Consider the following 19,382-nt stretch of genomic DNA (forward strand, 5'->3'; position numbering starts at 1 on the left):
TTACTGTCACTTTGTATTATCTCTACGATAGAATCAATTGTTTTACAATTTTAAATTTTTACTCATACATCGTATTGGGGCATTATTTTCGATAAATAATAAATTAAATTGATTAAAAAGTCAAACCTCTTGTATGTGTTAGTTTTTGTTGATTCTAAATGATTAAAATTTTATGTCAAATAATAATACATTGCATCAACTGTACTAAATAAAAATTAATCTAAAAAAGTTTAAAATGAAGGTTGGCGTTGACCGTTTAACGTTTCTTGATATTTTATACCCATTGTCATTATTGTCATTATCAATTGTTATTTATGTGTACAAGAATACATATTTCTTCTGTCATATCTACGTTAAGTACATTGTGTTAGTTTTGGTAAAGTTTTTGTTATTTTCGTTCAAAATGCCACATCAGTTTTCAACCACAGAATATGCAGACATAATATTTGTTTATGGATTCTGTAATGGGAATGGTAGGGCTGCTAGTAGAGAATATTGCAGGAGATTTCCTAATCGTCGAACTCCCAGTCATCCAACATTTGGGTCAGTTTTTAATTATTTGCGAGAAAATGGCACTTTTCCTAGTGGAACAACAGAGCGACATGTAGATGAAGCGCAGGAAGATGACATTATGGACGCCGTTACTATGAACCCTACAATAAGCACTAGACAAGTAAGTCGAGAACTCAATGTTACTCAATCAAAAGTAAGTAGAGACAAAAAAATAATCTTTACCCATATCACATTCAAATGGTTCAGCGACTACATGCGGAGATGAGATCGATAAGTTGGAATTTTGTAGATGGATTAACAATAATCGGCCAACGCTATACAGGACACTATTTACAGATTAAGCCCAATTTACCAGAGACGGGATAAATAATTCACGAAATTCACATGTGTGGGCAGAAGAAAATCCCCATGCTATTCGAGAACGTCGTTCTCAGTTAAGGTTTTCGGTTAACGTGTGGATTGGTGTCATAAATAACAAATTAGTAGGTCCTCACTTTTTTGATGGTCCTTTAACAGGGCAGGTCTATTTGAACTTTCTACAAAATATTTTGCCGAATTTGCTTGCCAACGCGAACGTTGCTATCCGAGGGATGTATTTTCAGCATGATGGGGCACCCCCACACTTTTTACTGGCAGTGAGACAACATCTCAATAATTTTTATGGCAACAGGTGGATAGGACGTGAAGGTCCTATTTCGTGGCCTTCAAGATCCCCTGATTTCAATCCCGTTGATTACCATATTTGGGGACGATTGAAGCAACTAGTTTACGCAGTGAATATTAATAACCGACAACAATTAATTGATAGAATTATACATTGTTGTAATACTATTAGAAACGATCCCCAGAGTATCCGTAATTCAATACGTCAATTAACAATTCGGCAACAAAAATGTGTACAGGCTGCAGGGTTCCATTTCGAAAATCTATTTTGAATTATTTTTATTTTGTTACCATTATTGTTTTTTTTCCAGTTCTAATTTATGGGTTTATCATAACTATGTACATATTTTTAGTTTTTTTTTTAAATTGTTCTTCGTTATTGTTAGTAGTTACTGTTTTCTGTTGTGCAGTGACTCAGTTTATTATTTCAATTAAAATGTTTGAAATTTATAACATTTGTTTAAATTAATTACCTTATAATTTGATACTTCATTATGGTTGTTCTATTTTTGGTAAGATTTGATCGTTCACTAAAAATTTAATAAAAGTGCGACAACATTGTCGCATATATCGTTTTCATTGGCTATTTATGTAGTTTGAAAATCACTTATTGCATTTTAAAAAATATACATACAGGGTGTAATATTTAATACGAATCCCTAAATTAATTTTTTAATTTTTCCAAAGCCAGTCCTGGATTTTTTTAGTTTAGGTAATACCAGTCGAATGCTTGATAGTATTGTACTGTATCATGCAAAAATTAAAAAAATCAAATGAGCCGTATAAACACTACAGTAAAATGAAATAAATGGTCAATTACACAAATCACCCTGTTAATTAATAAAGAAGAGGAGTTGACATTTTTTAGTGGCCACATGATATGCTCCCTGAGGGACTCTACATATGGTAGAAGTATGTAAAGTTCCTCATGACTCACCCTGTATATATATATATATATATATATATATATATATATATATATATATATATATATATATATATATATATATATATATATATACGATTTACGTAAGAAACTCGAACTGTTAAAGTATTCTGCATTGCCAAAGTAATCTAATGAACCAACCGTATGACAACCCTTGTAATACACCATCATTTTCACTCTGTTTTTGCACTCAAATAGCATTTCAGTTCAAATTAAGTTCTTACAAAGTCTTTCTGATAAGAGGTAAAACCTCCAAATACGTGTAGGAAAATGGTGAAACTCGAATTGAAAAGAAATGCAATATTCTACTTTTATATAGTTGAATTTAATATATGTATATTATATACCTATACCTATACATATATATATATATATATATATATATATATATATATATATATAAATATATATATATAAATACGTTCAAATTATAGGGTAAAGTGGTCTATAATAAAAATCTTTCTTTTTTCTAAATTACTCAATATTTCGCTATTTATTTAAAAGCTTACTCAGGAGTAAACTAAAAACAATTTGAACATTACAAAAAATGGCGTACAAATATATTTTAAAACACTTACAGAATTTAAAAGATTTCGCAAATAAAAACTGACATTGAAGTATTTGAAATATTGAATGTCAAGATTAAATTGTCTTAAGCACGTTCGCTACAGCTATACGGTAAAAAATTAAAATTATTTCAAATGTAAAAATAAAAATAACAATAAAAGAAAAGTTAGAAGAATAATATTTATTTGATGAATTATTAAGGTTAGTTGTTATTAAGATGAATGTTGGCTATTTTTAATATTTATAAATTTTGTTCAATATGTTACAATATTATGTTACTTAACTGTCCAGTGTCCGTTTTATAATTTAAAGTGTTTTTATTTTTATTAATGTAATACATTTCAAGAAATAATCTACTTTTGTAGTTATCAGTCTGTGCCAAAATGTGAGCTTTGTTATAGTCTAGCATATGACCAGTGTTTTCATAGTGCTCAACCACTGCGCAAGTATTTTTTCTCAAGCGGCAATCACTTTTATGTTGTGTGATGCGTTGTTTTAGCCATTGTGATGTTTGACCAATATAGCTATTTTGACATCCTAAACACGGTATTTCATAAACGACATTACTTTTATATAAGGTTGGTACTGGGTAACTGGTTTATATAAAGTTGGTTATAAAATAATTTATAACGTATTTATAAATTATTTTTTGGTCGAAATAATCACTTCTAATATATATATATATATATATATATATATAGTAAACTCTTAAATATTGGGGAAATCTGCAAGAAATACTCTAATGTGTATCAATTGTTTCGCCGAACGTAAATTCATTCGTTTTTTACCAATGAACCTTAACGACATAAAGATTCATACCAATTATAATGAAGTTGTCAGCGCTTGCGTTCTGACTTAAACAGAACCTCACTTTTAACTATTTAAAATCAAAAATTTAGTTATTGCCGACATTTCAAAGAATTACCTCCTTTTAAATGTAGTTGCATTGGGTTTTTCGATTAACCTTGGGTAAGCCTTTACGTGTCAAGTTCGAAGCTACCATACATTTCAATTCTTATAAAAAACTTTTTTTGCACATAGTAACAAAAAACACCACTATGTTACTAGCAAAGTTTTTTAATATTCTAACTCTACAATTCTAAGTTACGGTAAGATCAATAATGTTTTAATAGATAATATATGGTAGCTAATTATAATTTATTCTCTTTCAGCCCTGAAGAAGCCAAATTAATTCTCTTTGGCGAAAACGTTCGGCGAAACAATTGATACACATTAGAGTATTTCTTGCAGATTTCCCCAATATTTAAGAGTTTACTATTTAACTAATCTGCAAAGATTATATATATATATATATATATATATATATATATATATATATATATATATATATACATTTATGTACCGATATAACTTCAAAATCACCGATCACATCCCAATTATTCTCATACGTCTCTTTAGTGAATTCTATACATAAATTACTACAATGTAAGCCAAGTTTCTTACATCCACAACTATCAGTTTTGCAAGAGCACGCTATTTGCTTTAATTTAAATCATGGACAAGAAGATCCGTTGAACGTATTGCTACTAATTGCCCCCCGCTTAATGTCTAATCCTAATCCGATTGGTATTTGATTGTAATATTTAAATGATAGAGCTACAATTGGGTTTGGAAATGGATTCTAGGGGAATTTTGGAAATGCATGCCACATCAATGTTCCAACTGCATTTTGTATTGCATTGCTATTTAGAAATATTTGTATTTCGATTTCATTTTAAACCTAATAAACAGAACTTAACGTAAATCAGAAAATTGTAATTGTAATTTTTAGTTAAAACAACTTTATCTATTTTCGAGACATAAAAAAGACCGTCTGCAGAAGATCTTTAACAATTTTACTTTTTCCTTGAAAATTAAATACCGTAGTTGTATCACAGACGGCAAAAATATGGCAAAATTTATTTAAATTATTCAAACTTTTATATTAGATAAATCAGGCACAAAGAAAAATATGTAGCTTGTTTTGTTGACATAAAAATCGTGTTAAAATTGTTGTTTTACCAAGAATTGTTTAAACAATTTACATGGTTACATTTACAAAATTTCTCTTGAACAAAATATTCTGCGCATTTTGTATTTGCAAACATAAGTAAGAACAACTTCGTTGATCTATATTTTTTTCGTCAGTGCAGAAAGTACAAAGTGCTCTCGAATTGTCTACTGCGACTTGGAAAAATCAAAAAATACTAACTACAGTAAAAATACTTACGAAAAGCGACCACTTTATGAATAGTTACATATAATTTTCAGTAATAGGATAAAAATTTTATAGGGTAAAGAAAATAAAGCACCTTCAATTTATTTTATGGAATCTGTGTCAGGTTAGATATTGTCGAGGGCCGAATTTCCCGTGTTAACTCGAAGGAAGAGATTACGGGTATAGAGAGGAAACGTCGTCGAGTTGGTCGATTTGATTTAAACCGAAAGTTGGAACATATTACGATTGGTCCGAAATTATTATTCACGTGAGTCCATTATTTTAAACTTATTCATGTCACATAGTTAGCTCTAAGGCCTTTGAAAATTTCAAAGCAATTTGAAAGCGCGTCTGAGAAGAACCGTAACAAAGAAAAGGTGGTAATTGATATGGGTCGAAGATAATAGATTAAAAACCTTGGGGAGAATCGGAGTATGAATATTGTAAAAGATATGAGATCGATTATAGGGGCTTATGTAACAGCATTTTAAAACTGTTCAAAGCTCTTTTGCTGTAGAATCTCAGATTTTTTAAAAATATACTCTGGGAAAACGACTACAGTAATTGTGCAAACTATTTTTTTTTGATTTTTGGATTATATATTTGGTTCATACAAAAACTGATTGGTTAATATAATCCTTTATTGTAATATTTTTTGATTATTTGTAGTATCCTTTGAAACACTTTCATTTATACCATACATACTTATTTCCTAACGTATTGTTTAGATAGCCAAGCGGATCAGGCGACTGATTGAATTCTGTGCTGAATAATTTAGCGGACGATGGTTCGAGTCCTAGACATAAAACCAAAAAAGGCTAATGCGGTGGTTTAAAATTCTAAAATGAATCTGCTACTTAGACTGGAATACGCTTGTGTATCTGATTGACATATGGATGAGAAGTATCGTAAGAGATGAAGGCCTGCAGCATATCAGTAATGCTTCTTACCAGAAGGGTGTGTACACCTAATAAACTGTATACATAAATAAATAAACTGGGTGTCTCTTTGGACAAGTAACATGCATTATTAAAAAGGGGACACTTAGGCGAGCTCAAAAAAGCTATAATTAATGGGTCTTACTTCATCAATAACAAAGATAATGGGTGTTTGATCTATTTTGCCAAATTATTTGGTTCATAACTTTTTATATATATATACCGGTTTTAGAACGTCTTTCGGCGTTGTCTGATGCCTAACTTCCACGTCCTTCTATCGTCCCATTGGCCATCTCTAAGATCCCTTGTACTCATTGCCTTGGTTACCCCTTCTCTCCATGTCTTTTTGGGTCTTCCTCGTTTTTTACGGTTTGGTGGTACCCACTGCATAATCTTTTTGGGCAATCTTGTGTCTTCCATTCTTTGAACATAACCATACCAAATTAACTGTTTCCTCTCAATATCTGATGTTAAGTAACCGTCTACTACAATTCGTCGTCTTATTTTCTCATTTCGAACTGTTTTCCTGCAGGATATATCTAACGATCTTCTAAACACATCCATTTCTACAGCTTCTAATGTTTTTCTGTTGTTCTCGGTTATTCGCCAAGTTTTTGCTCCGTAAAGTAGGCTGCTTTTTATTAGTGTTTCATATATATTGTATTTTCGCTTTATTCCTACTTCGGAGCTAAAAAGTATTTCATTTAGGCATCCAATTGTTCTAGACCTAAAAAGAGATGGGAAGATGAAGTCGATGAGGATGCCAGGAACTGCCTGGGAACGCGTTCATGGAAAAGAACAGCGGTAAATAGAGATGGTTGGAGAAGCCTGTTGACCAAGGCCCGATTTGGGCTGTAGCGCCATTGGATGGATCCAATTGTTCTTCTAGCTTGTATTCCCCTGGTCTTTATTTCCTCATCGTTCTTTTCCCGTTTTATCGAAGATTACTCCCAGATACGTGTATTAACTACAGGATGTAATTTTTTCATTATTCTCCAGTTCGATATTGGATAACTCAACTCATATGGGTAGGTATTTAGTTTTTGACGTGACAATGTCTTAAATTAGGTTGTGGCTCGGAGTCACTCATGAAAAAGTGTAACGCCCGCTCACGTCTGTTACGGTGAGTCACCGAACGAGAGAGAGGCCCGCCGGACCGGCGAATGCCTTGCGTCTCTCTCCCACTCAAACATGATCGGTCCGCTGCGCGCGCAGCACTAGAGAATTAGGCGCGTTGAATCGGTGCGTGCTTGTGTCTCTGTCTTTCTCGAGCGTTCTTGGCGTTGGAAAACCGAGAAAGCGTCATAATACAAGTTCACACGTGTGGTTAAAGTATCGTCAGCTGTGTCTGTAGTGAAAATGTGGAGTGCTTAGATTCGTCATTTACAACAACTACAACAATAAAGGTAAATAATTGTACACTAATATTTCATTATCGTAAACTATGATTGATTGATTAATTGTTAGATTGACACAAAAGTTGAGAAACTGAGTTTATAGGTTATGTCATACTATTGACAAATGTTGATAGTGTTAAGTAAATTATTAGTTTAAATCACTCTGCAATCAATCGTAATTCAGTCGATTGAGAAGAAACAGCGCGTTTCAACTGCAAACAACTATTGTGCAATTTAATAATATTCATATCAATAAATATTCTACCGAGAAAAAGACGTTGTCACGTAAAATCTTCGCCCGTAAAACCGACTTTACAGGCAACCGATTTTTCCACATTAATTTCCAAGCCCCACTGTTCATACTCCTCCTTTAGTTTCCTTGCCATATATACTCTAGATCTTCTTTATCATTAGCTATGATGACTTGGTCATCAGCAAATTGTAAGGTATATAAACAAACCTCTCCGAGGTCTATACCCATACCGTGACATTTACGTTTCCACTGATTTAGTGCTTTTGCAACATATATCTTGAACAACGTTGGTGAAATACAGCATCCTTGGCGCAGACCCTTGTTAACGATGAACTTTTTAGATAGTCTGTTGTCAATTTTTACTTGTGATGTAGAATTTTTATATAGATTTTTTAAAGCTTTGATTAGAGTGCAGCTAATGTTACTTTCTTGTAGTGATTTTCACAATTTAGTCACAGGCATGCTGTCGTATCCTTTACGGAGGTCAACAAACATGAGATGGATCTCTTGATTGATTGCTAATTTTTTTTCGATTAGTTGTTTTAGACAGAAGACATTATATGTGCAAGTCCTTCCGGCGCGGAAACCGGCCTGTTCTTCTACTTCTTGTTCCCTATACTCTATCTCAATAAGATTTCTAAGAATGCGTCCGTACACCCGGCTTAGTGTACTAGTTAGCGATATTCCTCTATAATTTGAGCAGTCCAACTTATTTCCTTTTTTATGGATGAAAGAAATATAAGCTACTTTTCATAGACTGGGTGGTGTGTCGCCGTTTATATATTTGTCCATACACAAAGTAAGTGCTAGAAAGAGTTTATCTGTGCCATTTTATTAATTCGGCTGGAATGTTTTCTGAGACAGGAGCTCTACCATTTTTTAGTTCAGTTACAGCTTTCTTTACCATATCAACTCCCACTACTAACTATTCACCTTCAACGAATACTTCCGTTGGTGATTGTGTGGTATATTCTGCTCTACTTTTTGTTAGCAAATTCTCGTAGTGTTCGGAAAACCACTTCGGAAATCGTTCTCAAAATACAAACAGTAAATTAAACAAATTTTGTTTTTCTGTTTAACAAAGGGACATCTGTGTTTTCAATGGGACATTTTCCTAAACCAATTTTTTGATTTCTTCACCTGACGCATCCACATCTTAATTTTCGTCTGGATTCTTTATATCTGTCTAAAATTGATTACGCCTCAATGACGTTTTTTCAAACTAACAACAATAGAATTACCAGATACCTTCGAGACGGATATGTCATAATTTTATCGCTGAAAAATCACGGATACAATAGAAAGGAGTTTTGTCAGTAGGAAACGTGGCGTTGTTATGACGTTTTATCAGTTAAAAATAGTCCTGTGAAATAGTTGATATTAAATCAAAATAAGGGAAAAAATAAATATTTTAAACTAAAAATTTAGTATGTTGGATAAGATAAAAATAAAAACCAAAAATTCGGTTATGTGAATTATTCTCTTAAATGCTAATTCGTTATGTGAGACCAATTTTGACTTTGACAAACTCAGTTTCTTTCACTTCCCCACTTTAAATTGGCTGTAAATTATTGTTCTACTTATCTTTGTTATATTTTCTTTCTTTTCCAATAAATTCTATGCTAATATGTTCTGTGTTAATGTTCTGTTATCCGCTAAATGCGATAGTCCGACATAGCTCTGCGAAACTTTTGTCGGATTGTCAGGATCCAATATATTATAATATAAATAATAAACAATTTAAACTGATTAACAATTGGGATGACGCAGCAAATGTAGTTATAATAAATATGTATATATCTATATTTCAATTTTTTGTGGTAGAATATAATATTATAAAATATAATTATAATTTTATTATTAAATATGTTTAATAAACAATACTTTAGTGGTTTGAATATATATCAAATATTTGTATATAATATTTTTAAATATAATTAATATAATATTTAAACATATCATATATAATATTTTCCGTTTGGAGTGATTGCCACAAAATTTATGGTTTATTTTAACCGTTAATGAAAAGGTTAGTAGAGATTGTAATAATGTATTGAATGTATACTATATTGTGCTGTCATTGGAGTGGTATAGAGTAGGGTGGAGCGCTGTTATATGGAGAAAAATAAAATAACGATTTTCACAAACGCGGGGTGCGAAATCGATGCTACTGTGGGACAGTATTCAAGAAGTTCATTGTCATTTTTATATATTTCCACCCTGACATCTGCCCCAACGTGATATAAAATTTTGAAAGTTATAAAAATTAAAAAAAATAAAAAAATTTAAATGCGCGGGGTGCGGTATCAATCCGGTCCTAGGATATGAAACGAAAACTTCATTAACACTTCTTGCTATCTCCATCAGAATAACTGCCCCGGTGCTACTGAAATCGATCTATTTTGAATTTCGGGCCAGCCCCGTACCTAACGGAGATACCAACCAGTTATTACCTGTCACAGAAGTAGACCTTTACTCTCCCACTCTATTTAAATTCTAAGTAGGTACCTAGTAGGTACATCTTTTGTATTCACTATTCAGTACTGTTTCGATAATCGGTTGGTTTAGTATCGTTTTCTATAGCATGAAGCTCAATCCTCAAAGTTTAGTGTTGCGACAACTTTTGTGTGAATTCAGTTACTATAATTAGATTACAACTATGGCATTACTCCGGAGTGAAGTAACTTGTCCAATATTTGGTTCTGGTAGTGAGCTCCCTAAAAATGTGTTACCCACGTATAAAGATATGATAAAGCTGTTTATATTCGTATCTCAAAGCTATAAAAAACAGTATAACAACTGTGTGCGGAAAAACAGTGAAATTGTGACAGAAAGAGTAGAGGAGATGTGGCGCAGAGCTTCAATACCCATCGTGGAACACAAAACAATATTAGCCAGAGTTATAGCTTACCACGATAAGTATAGAACATTATTGAAACCATATAAAGGCAGGAAGGACGAAGTTGGTTACAAAGAGAAGCTCTTTAAATTTGGTGAGGATAGCAAGAAATTGTTTGATATTGCTACTTGCAAATGTTTAGAGTTCACAGATTGCAGCTGTCCTAAAAACCAAAAAATTCCAATACCAGAACGAAATTTCTTAATCGACCAACGAACTGACCGTAAAATGATTATTGGTAGTTTAGATCGTGAAGCGACAAAAAAAATGAGGTGAATTTACATAGATTACACCAACAAAAGCAACGTGAAGAATAAAGAGCCTTGCAAATAGATGTGGAATCCATTCCTAGTACTTCCAAATCACCTACAACTTCAAAGATACGACTGAATGTTCAACAGGCAGATACATTAAAGAAAAACGGTGACATCGAGGACTTCCAATCGCAATGAATTATTTCCACTTCTTCACTCACTATGACTGATGTCACATTTCCAGTTGTTGCCAGAACATTAGATCGTTATGGGGTTTCAGATGGTGTTAGAGCTGCAATTATTTCTGCAGCTTTCCAAGATATTGGTCTCATTACTGAAAACGATTCATCAAGGGTTATAGACAGAAGTAGAGTTCGACGAACTCGTTCTAAAGCTAGGTCTACATTAACAGGTGAACCTACAATTTTTGGTGCTATCATCGGATTATTTTACGATGGTAGAAAAGATAAAACGTTAATACACGAAGATGGTCGTAGAAGAGTGATTCAGAAGGAACATATTACTATATTGAAAGAACCGGACTCTGAATACCTAGGCCATATTTCTTTGAAAACTGGTGACGCCAAAACGATTTGCAACTCTATTTTGACATTCCTTTCCTCCAAGTCAAATAATGGCTATTGGTTGTGATGGGACTGCCGTGAACACAGGAATCAAAGGTGGCGTTATTCGTTTATTGGAGATCAAGTTTCAACGTCCCCTCCAATGGCTCGTATGCCAACTACACGCTAATGAACTGCCATTGCGTCACCTTTTTCAACATTTAAATGGCACTACAAATGGACCAAAAGGTTTGACAGGTCCCATTGGCAAGGCGGTTACTAACTGTGAAGTGTTACCAGTTGTTCCGTTTGATGCACTTAAATGTGCGTTACCCGATGTTACCAAATCGACACAAGAGTTAAGAACCGATCAACTGTATCTACTACAAATATGTCAGTATATCAATAGTCCATATTGTGATGAAAACTTTGCGAAAAAAAATCCTGGTAAACTAGTTCACTCTAAATGGTTAACAATGGCGAACCGGATGTTGAGATTATATGTCTCAAGTGAAACTCCGTCAGAAAACCTAATTATACTAAGCACATTTATTTTAACGGTCTATGCTCCTATGTGGTTTAGGATCAAGACTGAGCCAATGTGTATTTTTGGTGCCAAACCTTTATATGATACGATAAAACTGTCGCGCTAGTTGCCAAACCATTTGAAGAATATTATTGACCCAGTCATCCAGAGAAATGCATTCTTTGGACATTCAGAGAATTTACTACTAGGAATGTTAGCCGACAACAGACAGTACGTCAGCGAACTTGCACTCCGCAGAATATTTAAGATCAGAGAGACATCAAACATCGGAGCCTTGCGTATTTTCCAAGTAGCTACTTTAAATATGGATGCTCATAATTATATCGATATGATAGATTGAAAAACCAAGACAGAACCTCCACTAACGAAGAGTATCAGTACTGAAATAATATCTCAGGCCATCATAGAGCCACAGCTTGTCGAAAATGAAATCCTGAAGAATATTAGAAAAATTCCGTGTCACACACAAGCCACTGAACTTGACAGTAAGAAAGACTATCATTCATAATGATTTTTTATGTTATTCTTGAATTTGTAAGCATATTTATTTTATGTTATATTAAGTATTTTTTCTTTTTTTCTTCGTATTATTTATAATCCTAGTAGCTCAAATAAATAAATAAAAAACATCATCGTTGACTCTGTCGAATTAAAAATTTCTTTACAAAATTCCAAAATTTCAATCACCTTGGGGCACTTTTCAGACTGAAAATACGAAAAAATGTCAGTTAAGTTTTTCATTCGAAAATGTAAGACGCATTAATTCCGCACCCCGCAAAAATGAAATTCGAAAAAATAAATTTGAGATCCACCCTAGTATAGAGTGCTTCTGATATTTAAGTTTTAGAGCCACAAAAAGCTGGTACAAAAATTGTTTCCATCTAATTGTATGTGTGGCTTGGTACAAGAAGTGCCCAAGTCAAAACTTGATGTTTTTCAATAAGGTCAAATTTTTCTCCCTTAAAACTGTGTTGTACAAATAGTTTATATAATATATTTTTGACACCGATCATGTGATTTTGTTGAGATAATAAATTAGTTTATAAGTTGTATTTAAAAATTTAACAAAATTTCTTCTTTTTTGTATTCTTAAGTAACATAGTTATTTCTTGAAATAAAAATTTTAGTTAAATTATTATTTTGTATTGACATAGGCAATTTAATACAAATTATTTGTGATACATATTCTACTTAAAAATAAAGATGGGCAAGCAAATTCCTGGTGTTTACATATATCATCTTCATAACGTATGGTCCTAAAGTTTTGGGAAAAATTTCACCTGGTCTGATTGAGAAGCAAAATGCATTTAACAAAGAAGGCCATGGAATTGAAATGTCATCAGTTATTGACATTTAATAAACAAAGCAGAATATTTTGGTTTGTGCTCTGCAAAATGTCTTATAAAATTGATATTCGTCGAAGTGTTTATAATATGGTTGGACGAATGTCGAAACGAGATATTGTTAATATTTATCGAGATCAAAACATAAGCAAATCGACAATTTATCCCACAATCAGAGAATGTCAAGAAGGGATACCATGTGTTAAGTTGCGTAAAAGTGGCCGACCGCGGATTTTGAACCATATAAGAGATGCAAGACTGATTGAAGCAGCTAAGAACAAAATTGGGGTCTCACAGCGAAAACTGGCCAGAAGATTTCATGTTCATTTCATGCCAAAGACTACAGTATACAGGACCCTATCCAGTAACAATATTATCTACCGGAAAAGAAGGAAAGCTCCAAAATACACGGAGGATCAATTAGAGAGAATTCCTAGATGTTGCTGCGCGTTAAGGCGAGTGCATTTCGTCAACAAGTTGATCGTAATGGACAATGAAAAATATTTTACTTTGTCCAACTCTGAGATGAAGGGTAACGATGGGTTTTACACGAACGATTACGAAAATGTACCTGATGAAATAAAATTCAAAAGTAAGAAAAAATTTAAGGACAAAATTTTGGTATGGTGTGCAATTTCTGAGGCTGGCTTTATCTCACAGCCCTACATTTGTGTTGTTCGAGGCGAAGCCTTAAACGCAAATATTTATATTTAAAGATGTCTATCTAAATTGCTTCAGTTTGTGAACCCACATCATGCAAATGATGAAATAGTCTTTTGGCCAGATCTCGCGTCATTACGCGAGGATCACAAGGGACTGGTACGAAACTAACAACATTACCTTTGTACCGAAAGCAGACAATCCCCCCAACCTACCTCAGGCTCGTTCTATTGAGTTCTGGGCAATATTAAGTCGGAAAGTCTATAATAACGGATGGGAAGCACAAAATCAGGAACAGTTAAAACTCAGGTCGTCCAAAGGATGATGCAACGTGTCAGAGGAATTATTAGGCAAATCGACAATAATGGTCCCTTGTCTGTTATTTGAATTTTGATTTATAATAAGAATAGTTAAATTAAATTGTTGAATAATTTGATAAAAATAGAAGATTATTGTGGTCAGAGTTATATGCTTTTGAAATTTTTCCCAAAACTTTAGGACCATACGTTATATGCGCTCGTCAGGTAAATAGCCCGTCTACAGCTTGGGCTGGTGCTGGTCTAGCAAACATACAATAATAAAAGTACATGCTTGATACAGAAATGTAAGACATTAAGTCCTTAAGGTCTTTAATTTTTTTATCTGATAGCACAATTCTCTGATTGGTTAGTGGGGTTAGCGTAACTTCGCATGGACTACTACTTGATGCAAGCCCAGAGAGTTGAGCTGAACGTGTAGCACATGTTGCTTTCTTTCTTAATAAATCCATTAACTTAAAATAATCTAAATTAAAAGAAGTTTTATTAGAAACTTTTGAAAGTGCATCTGTGCGATACTGTAACCATTTTATGTAAAACCAGGAAATACTGTCATTGTCAGTATTTAGTTTGCGATGCACGTAGTGAATTTTTAGAATTTGTGAGATATTCAGGAAATCTTTTTGTTGCATTTCTATAACTTCAATAGAAGAATTTCTCGGAACCATTCTAATTAAGTTGGCCCAGTCTCTGGGTACTTCTATTTTGACAGTTGTATATTTCTTGACTTTTTCAATAGCTGCATGGATGGTATCCGCTTCTTGATGAGTATGCCCCGGATCAAGAAATTTATGATTGATCACAAGATAACGGCAACATAAATATTTCTTGTTTGTCCTGAACAACAGTCACTAAACATGTTAATTTCATTAATATTTGCCGATAAGTAAAGGAGATAGTGCCTCAAACTGGATGTTCTTGTCCTCCTCTAGCGCCTATTGATTTGTCCCAAACGTAACAAACGGCATGTTTATTTTTACTTACGCAACTGTAGATAGTGGGGTTTAAAGTCCATGGTGATCTTTTATAAAATGAAATATTTTTTAAAGCATAGGTGTAGCTAAGCATGTTTTTAAATCAAATGACAAAAATGCAACACTTTCAGAATTACAGCTTCGAAATTTATCATTTTTTTTTTCTCCTTGTATGCTCGATCTGCCATGGTATGATGCTGGCTATAATTCAATTTATAAACTGCTTGTTCTTGCAAATCATAAGTTGTATTAATTAATGAATTATACTGATCGCACTTTGCACAAGTATCATTAGAAGGAGGGTGAAATGATAGGTTAAATTTTTCGGGGAATATTTTTCCAAAGCTTTTCCAGCGCTCAAAAACTGGGGTCACTCGGCTAAGGGTAGAAAGCCCCTACAGAAATCTTCCCGGTCCACCAGGATTGGAGGTTGTGGCGATGGGCCTTCTCCCCATCACACGGAAAAAAACTGTATTGCAAAAAATCCTAGAAAGAAAACACCGGACGGTCTTAACGGAAAACGACCCAGCTTACGAAAAAGGTTAATGAGTTTTGGAACATGGAATGTTCAAGGTATTCGGACTAAGCTTAATGAGGTGTTGAAAGAACTTAAGAGATTTCAATTAGATGTAACAGTCCTTACAGAAACAAAAAAGAAAGGGAAAGGGACAGACGAGTTTAAAGATTTTGGTCATTTCTATAGTGGAGTAGTGGAGTCAGAAGATGTAAGTATATTGATAAAGAAAAGGCTGTCACGAAATATTAAGAACTGGGAACAAATAAACAAAAGGCTAATAAAAGTTGAGATGAAGCTAAAATAACGTGACATAGTGGTAGTGGGCGCATATGCAACTTCTGAAGATGAAAAGGACGAGGTAAAGGATAAATTTTACGACGAATTGACGGACCTGGTAGAGAGTATTGGAACTAGGAAGGAAGTAATTCTACTAGGTGACTTAAATGCTAGAACCGGAAGAAAAGTAAATAGCAAAGTGGTCGGTCCATTTGGAGAAGAAAAAATAAATATAAACGGTGAGAGATTAATAAGTTTCTGCGATCATATGAATTTAAAGATAATGAATGGATATTATCAGCACAAGGATATTCATAAATTCACGTGGATTCAGCCAACGAGGAATTTGAAATCAATAATCGATTACTGTGTATGCAAAGAAAACTTTACAATCAAGGTTAATAACGTTAGAGTCCATCAAGGAGCAGAATGTGGATCTGATCACCACTTGCTTAAAGCGTCACTAATATTTACATTTAAAGGAAGCCAACGACAAAATGAAAACGAAAGTTCAATGATAGTGCAAGATATTTCAACAAAGAGATATAATCTACAAGGTATTGAGTCTACCCAGTTTCTGTATCGAATGAGGTTGAATCTGAAATTGCACGATGTTTGTTACTCCTCACCAATTAATACGTACAACGAAATTATGAAAGCTCTTGACGAAGCTGCAATGGAAGCTATTGGAGAAGTGGATAGCATAAAAAATATAAATGTATGGTGGAATAAAGAAATAGAAGATCTTGTGGGGAAGAAGAAGAATATGTATAACAAATGGCTAGCAAAAAAGGACCCTTACGATCGACAACAGCACAACAGCTTAAACAAAGAAGTAAAAAACGAGGTAAATAAAGCCAAAAATGAGATGTGGAATAAAGCCTGCGATAACGTAGAAAATTTTATGGGTACAGCAAGAAATAAAGAAGCCTGGAAAACAATTAGAGGTAATAGAACAGATAGAAAAGAATGCAGTAGGTTAACTCTAATAGCCCCAGAATTATGGGTCGAATATTATGAACAAATGCTGACAGAAGATCGAACAGAATTCCAAGATATTGGCTACCAAAAATATGATATTTCCTACCGCGAAGAAACTGAAATAACACCAGAAGAAATTAAAAAACACGCCAACGCTATGAAAAATTCAAAGGCTCCAGGACCGGGGAAAGTACCCATTGAACTGATTAAATTTTTAATTTATTCTTGAAAGGAGAAGAGCTACTCCCAGAATGGAAAACTGCATATATCAGCAATCTATACAAAAATAAAGGCGACAGAAAAGATTGTAAGAACTACCGAGGGCTTAGTGTAACTAACTCAATCTGTAGAGTCTACGGGAAGATAATTAAAAGCCGAATTGAAGATTGTTGGGAAAACGCTGAAGATCAGAGTGGCTTTCGTACTGGTCGTTCTTGTATAATGTGTTCTGCCTAAAACAAACAATAGAAAAGTGTTTGGAACATAATATGGAGACACACATGGTATTTATTGATCTTTAAAAAGCGTATGACAGTGTCCCATTAGCCAAGCTATGGCAGGTGCTAGAAGACAAGAATATTCTACCGATTTACATTAATGCTGTAAGGGAGTTGTACGATGATATGACGAGTGTAATACAGATTGGACAAAAAGTGACAAAAAAGATAAAAGTGACCAAAGGACTTCGCCAAGGCTGCTGCATTGCACCTACACTCTTTAAGATTTATTTAACGGGGGTTTTGGATATTTGAAAAAGAAAACGTGAACCTATGGGTGTTAAAATTGGAGACCATACACTGTACAGCTTGCATTTTGCTGATGACCAAGTAATATTTGCAGAAGATCAAGATGATATCCACTACATGTAACGAAAAATAGATGAAAAATATACTAAGTGAGGCTTATCAATTAATTTATCAAAAACGGAGTACGTAGTAGTGGGAGGTGAAGGAAAGCACTTAGAACTAGGAAACAAACAAATTCAAAATACTAATAGCTATAAATATCTCGGTGTAAACATTACAAACAATGGTCGGAATACAAAAGAAATAGCTACTAGAATTGGTCAAGGAAATTCAGCAATACGTCAACTGAATAGTATAGTTTGGAACAACAACATCACCCGAAACACAAAAATTAGGATATACAAAAGTATCATAAAAAGCATTGCTACATATGGTTCAGAGCTTTGGGTAATAAATAAAAACGACGCATCCAAAATAAAAGCAATGGAAATGAATTATTGGAGAAGATGTTGCCAACTCAATAGAACAGGTAGAGTAAGGAATACTGAAATCAGAGAGCGTATGGGCATAGACATTGACGTCCTGGAAACTATAGAATGCAAAAGGCTGAAATGGTATGGCCATGTAGAAAGGATGAATGACCAACGATAGCCAAAGAGAATGTTACAGTGGATCCCCACCAACCGCAGGAAAAAGGGAAGACCAAGAAGATCGTGGAGACAAGAAGTAAAAGGTGCAATGGAAGATAGGGGTCTACAACTAGATGACTGGAACGATCGCGTTGGAAGCTAGGTTGCGAGAAACGGCGGCAGCTGTAATAAACTCGTTATATATATATATATATATATATATATATATATATATATATATATATATATAAACATTTTTCTAAAAAAGGACTCTAGTTCAGGTGTTATACATTGTGGGAACTACAATGGTCTTTGTATAGCCGATAAATTTTCGAAATATTTAAATCTTGAGACAAATATTTTTTTTCATTATGCGAACTTGAATAATGGCTTACATATGAAGAAAAACTTTTAATATGGTCTTCTATTATCGTAACTGCTTCGTCAGTGACTTTCTGTGGTGTCCATGCCTTCCTCTTTGATCTTCAGGGCAAATACCACTTGTAGAGCCTCTTTTCTTCTTAGCTAATACTTTTATTTTTCCCGGTTTTATATCGAGAATATTTTATAACTTTAACTTTTTGTCCCTCACTATTTAGAAAATAAAAAACTGTAAACTGTCTTTTGCTTGGCTGTCGATTGTGTCGAATTCTTTCAACTTCATTAAAATTTTGAGCAATAAAATGATTTTAAGAATTTACGTCTAGTACATAAAATGGTTGAAAAATTCTTAGTCTAATATTGTCTGTAAGTATCTCTGCATATTTCTGTTTATACGAGCAAGCAGGTTTTAAAATTTTTCGGGAACAAACTTATTTGACGTTGAAAAATAAGGGTTTCAACCTAAATTTTTTTTGACGCCATATGTTTAAATATAAACATGTAGAGGTTTTTTTATATTTCAGCAGTTAAATAAGTACTAAACCATAAATAAAGCTATGAGGAGAAAAGATAATGAACAAGCAGAATTGCTTATAAAAAGGAAGAAGAAGAAAAAGAAGACAAAAAAAGGCCAACAAATTTTATATGAATTTAAAGGATACTGTTAAAAAGTGTCACGATAGGAACGACGTTGTTGGGCCCGCATTTGACTATATGCAAATATGTTCATCTACTACATATACCTGTACAAGAAGTCTTCTATAAGACCCAACTAACGGTTATTGTATTTTGTTAAACCT

The 19,382-nt window shown here is 33.5% G+C and overlaps 2 protein-coding genes across 2 annotated transcripts; one reads left to right on the top strand and one right to left on the bottom strand.

Moving 5' to 3' along the window:
• Positions 1-6,073: 6,073 nt before the first annotated feature.
• LOC140442097 (uncharacterized) lies at positions 6,074-6,409 on the bottom strand. The gene has a single exon (XM_072533170.1). It carries the CDS (start codon positions 6,407-6,409, stop codon positions 6,074-6,076), a length of 336 nt encoding a protein of 111 aa, XP_072389271.1.
• Positions 6,410-10,154: 3,745 nt separating this feature from the next.
• LOC140442098 (uncharacterized) lies at positions 10,155-10,670 on the top strand. Its single transcript, XM_072533171.1, has one exon. The coding sequence runs from the start codon at positions 10,155-10,157 to the stop codon at positions 10,668-10,670; it is 516 nt and encodes a 171-aa protein (XP_072389272.1).
• Positions 10,671-19,382: the final 8,712 nt, after the last annotated feature.

Source organism: Diabrotica undecimpunctata, chromosome 5 (assembly GCF_040954645.1).
Source record: "Diabrotica undecimpunctata isolate CICGRU chromosome 5, icDiaUnde3, whole genome shotgun sequence".
NCBI classification, from domain to species: domain Eukaryota; kingdom Metazoa; phylum Arthropoda; class Insecta; order Coleoptera; family Chrysomelidae; genus Diabrotica; species Diabrotica undecimpunctata.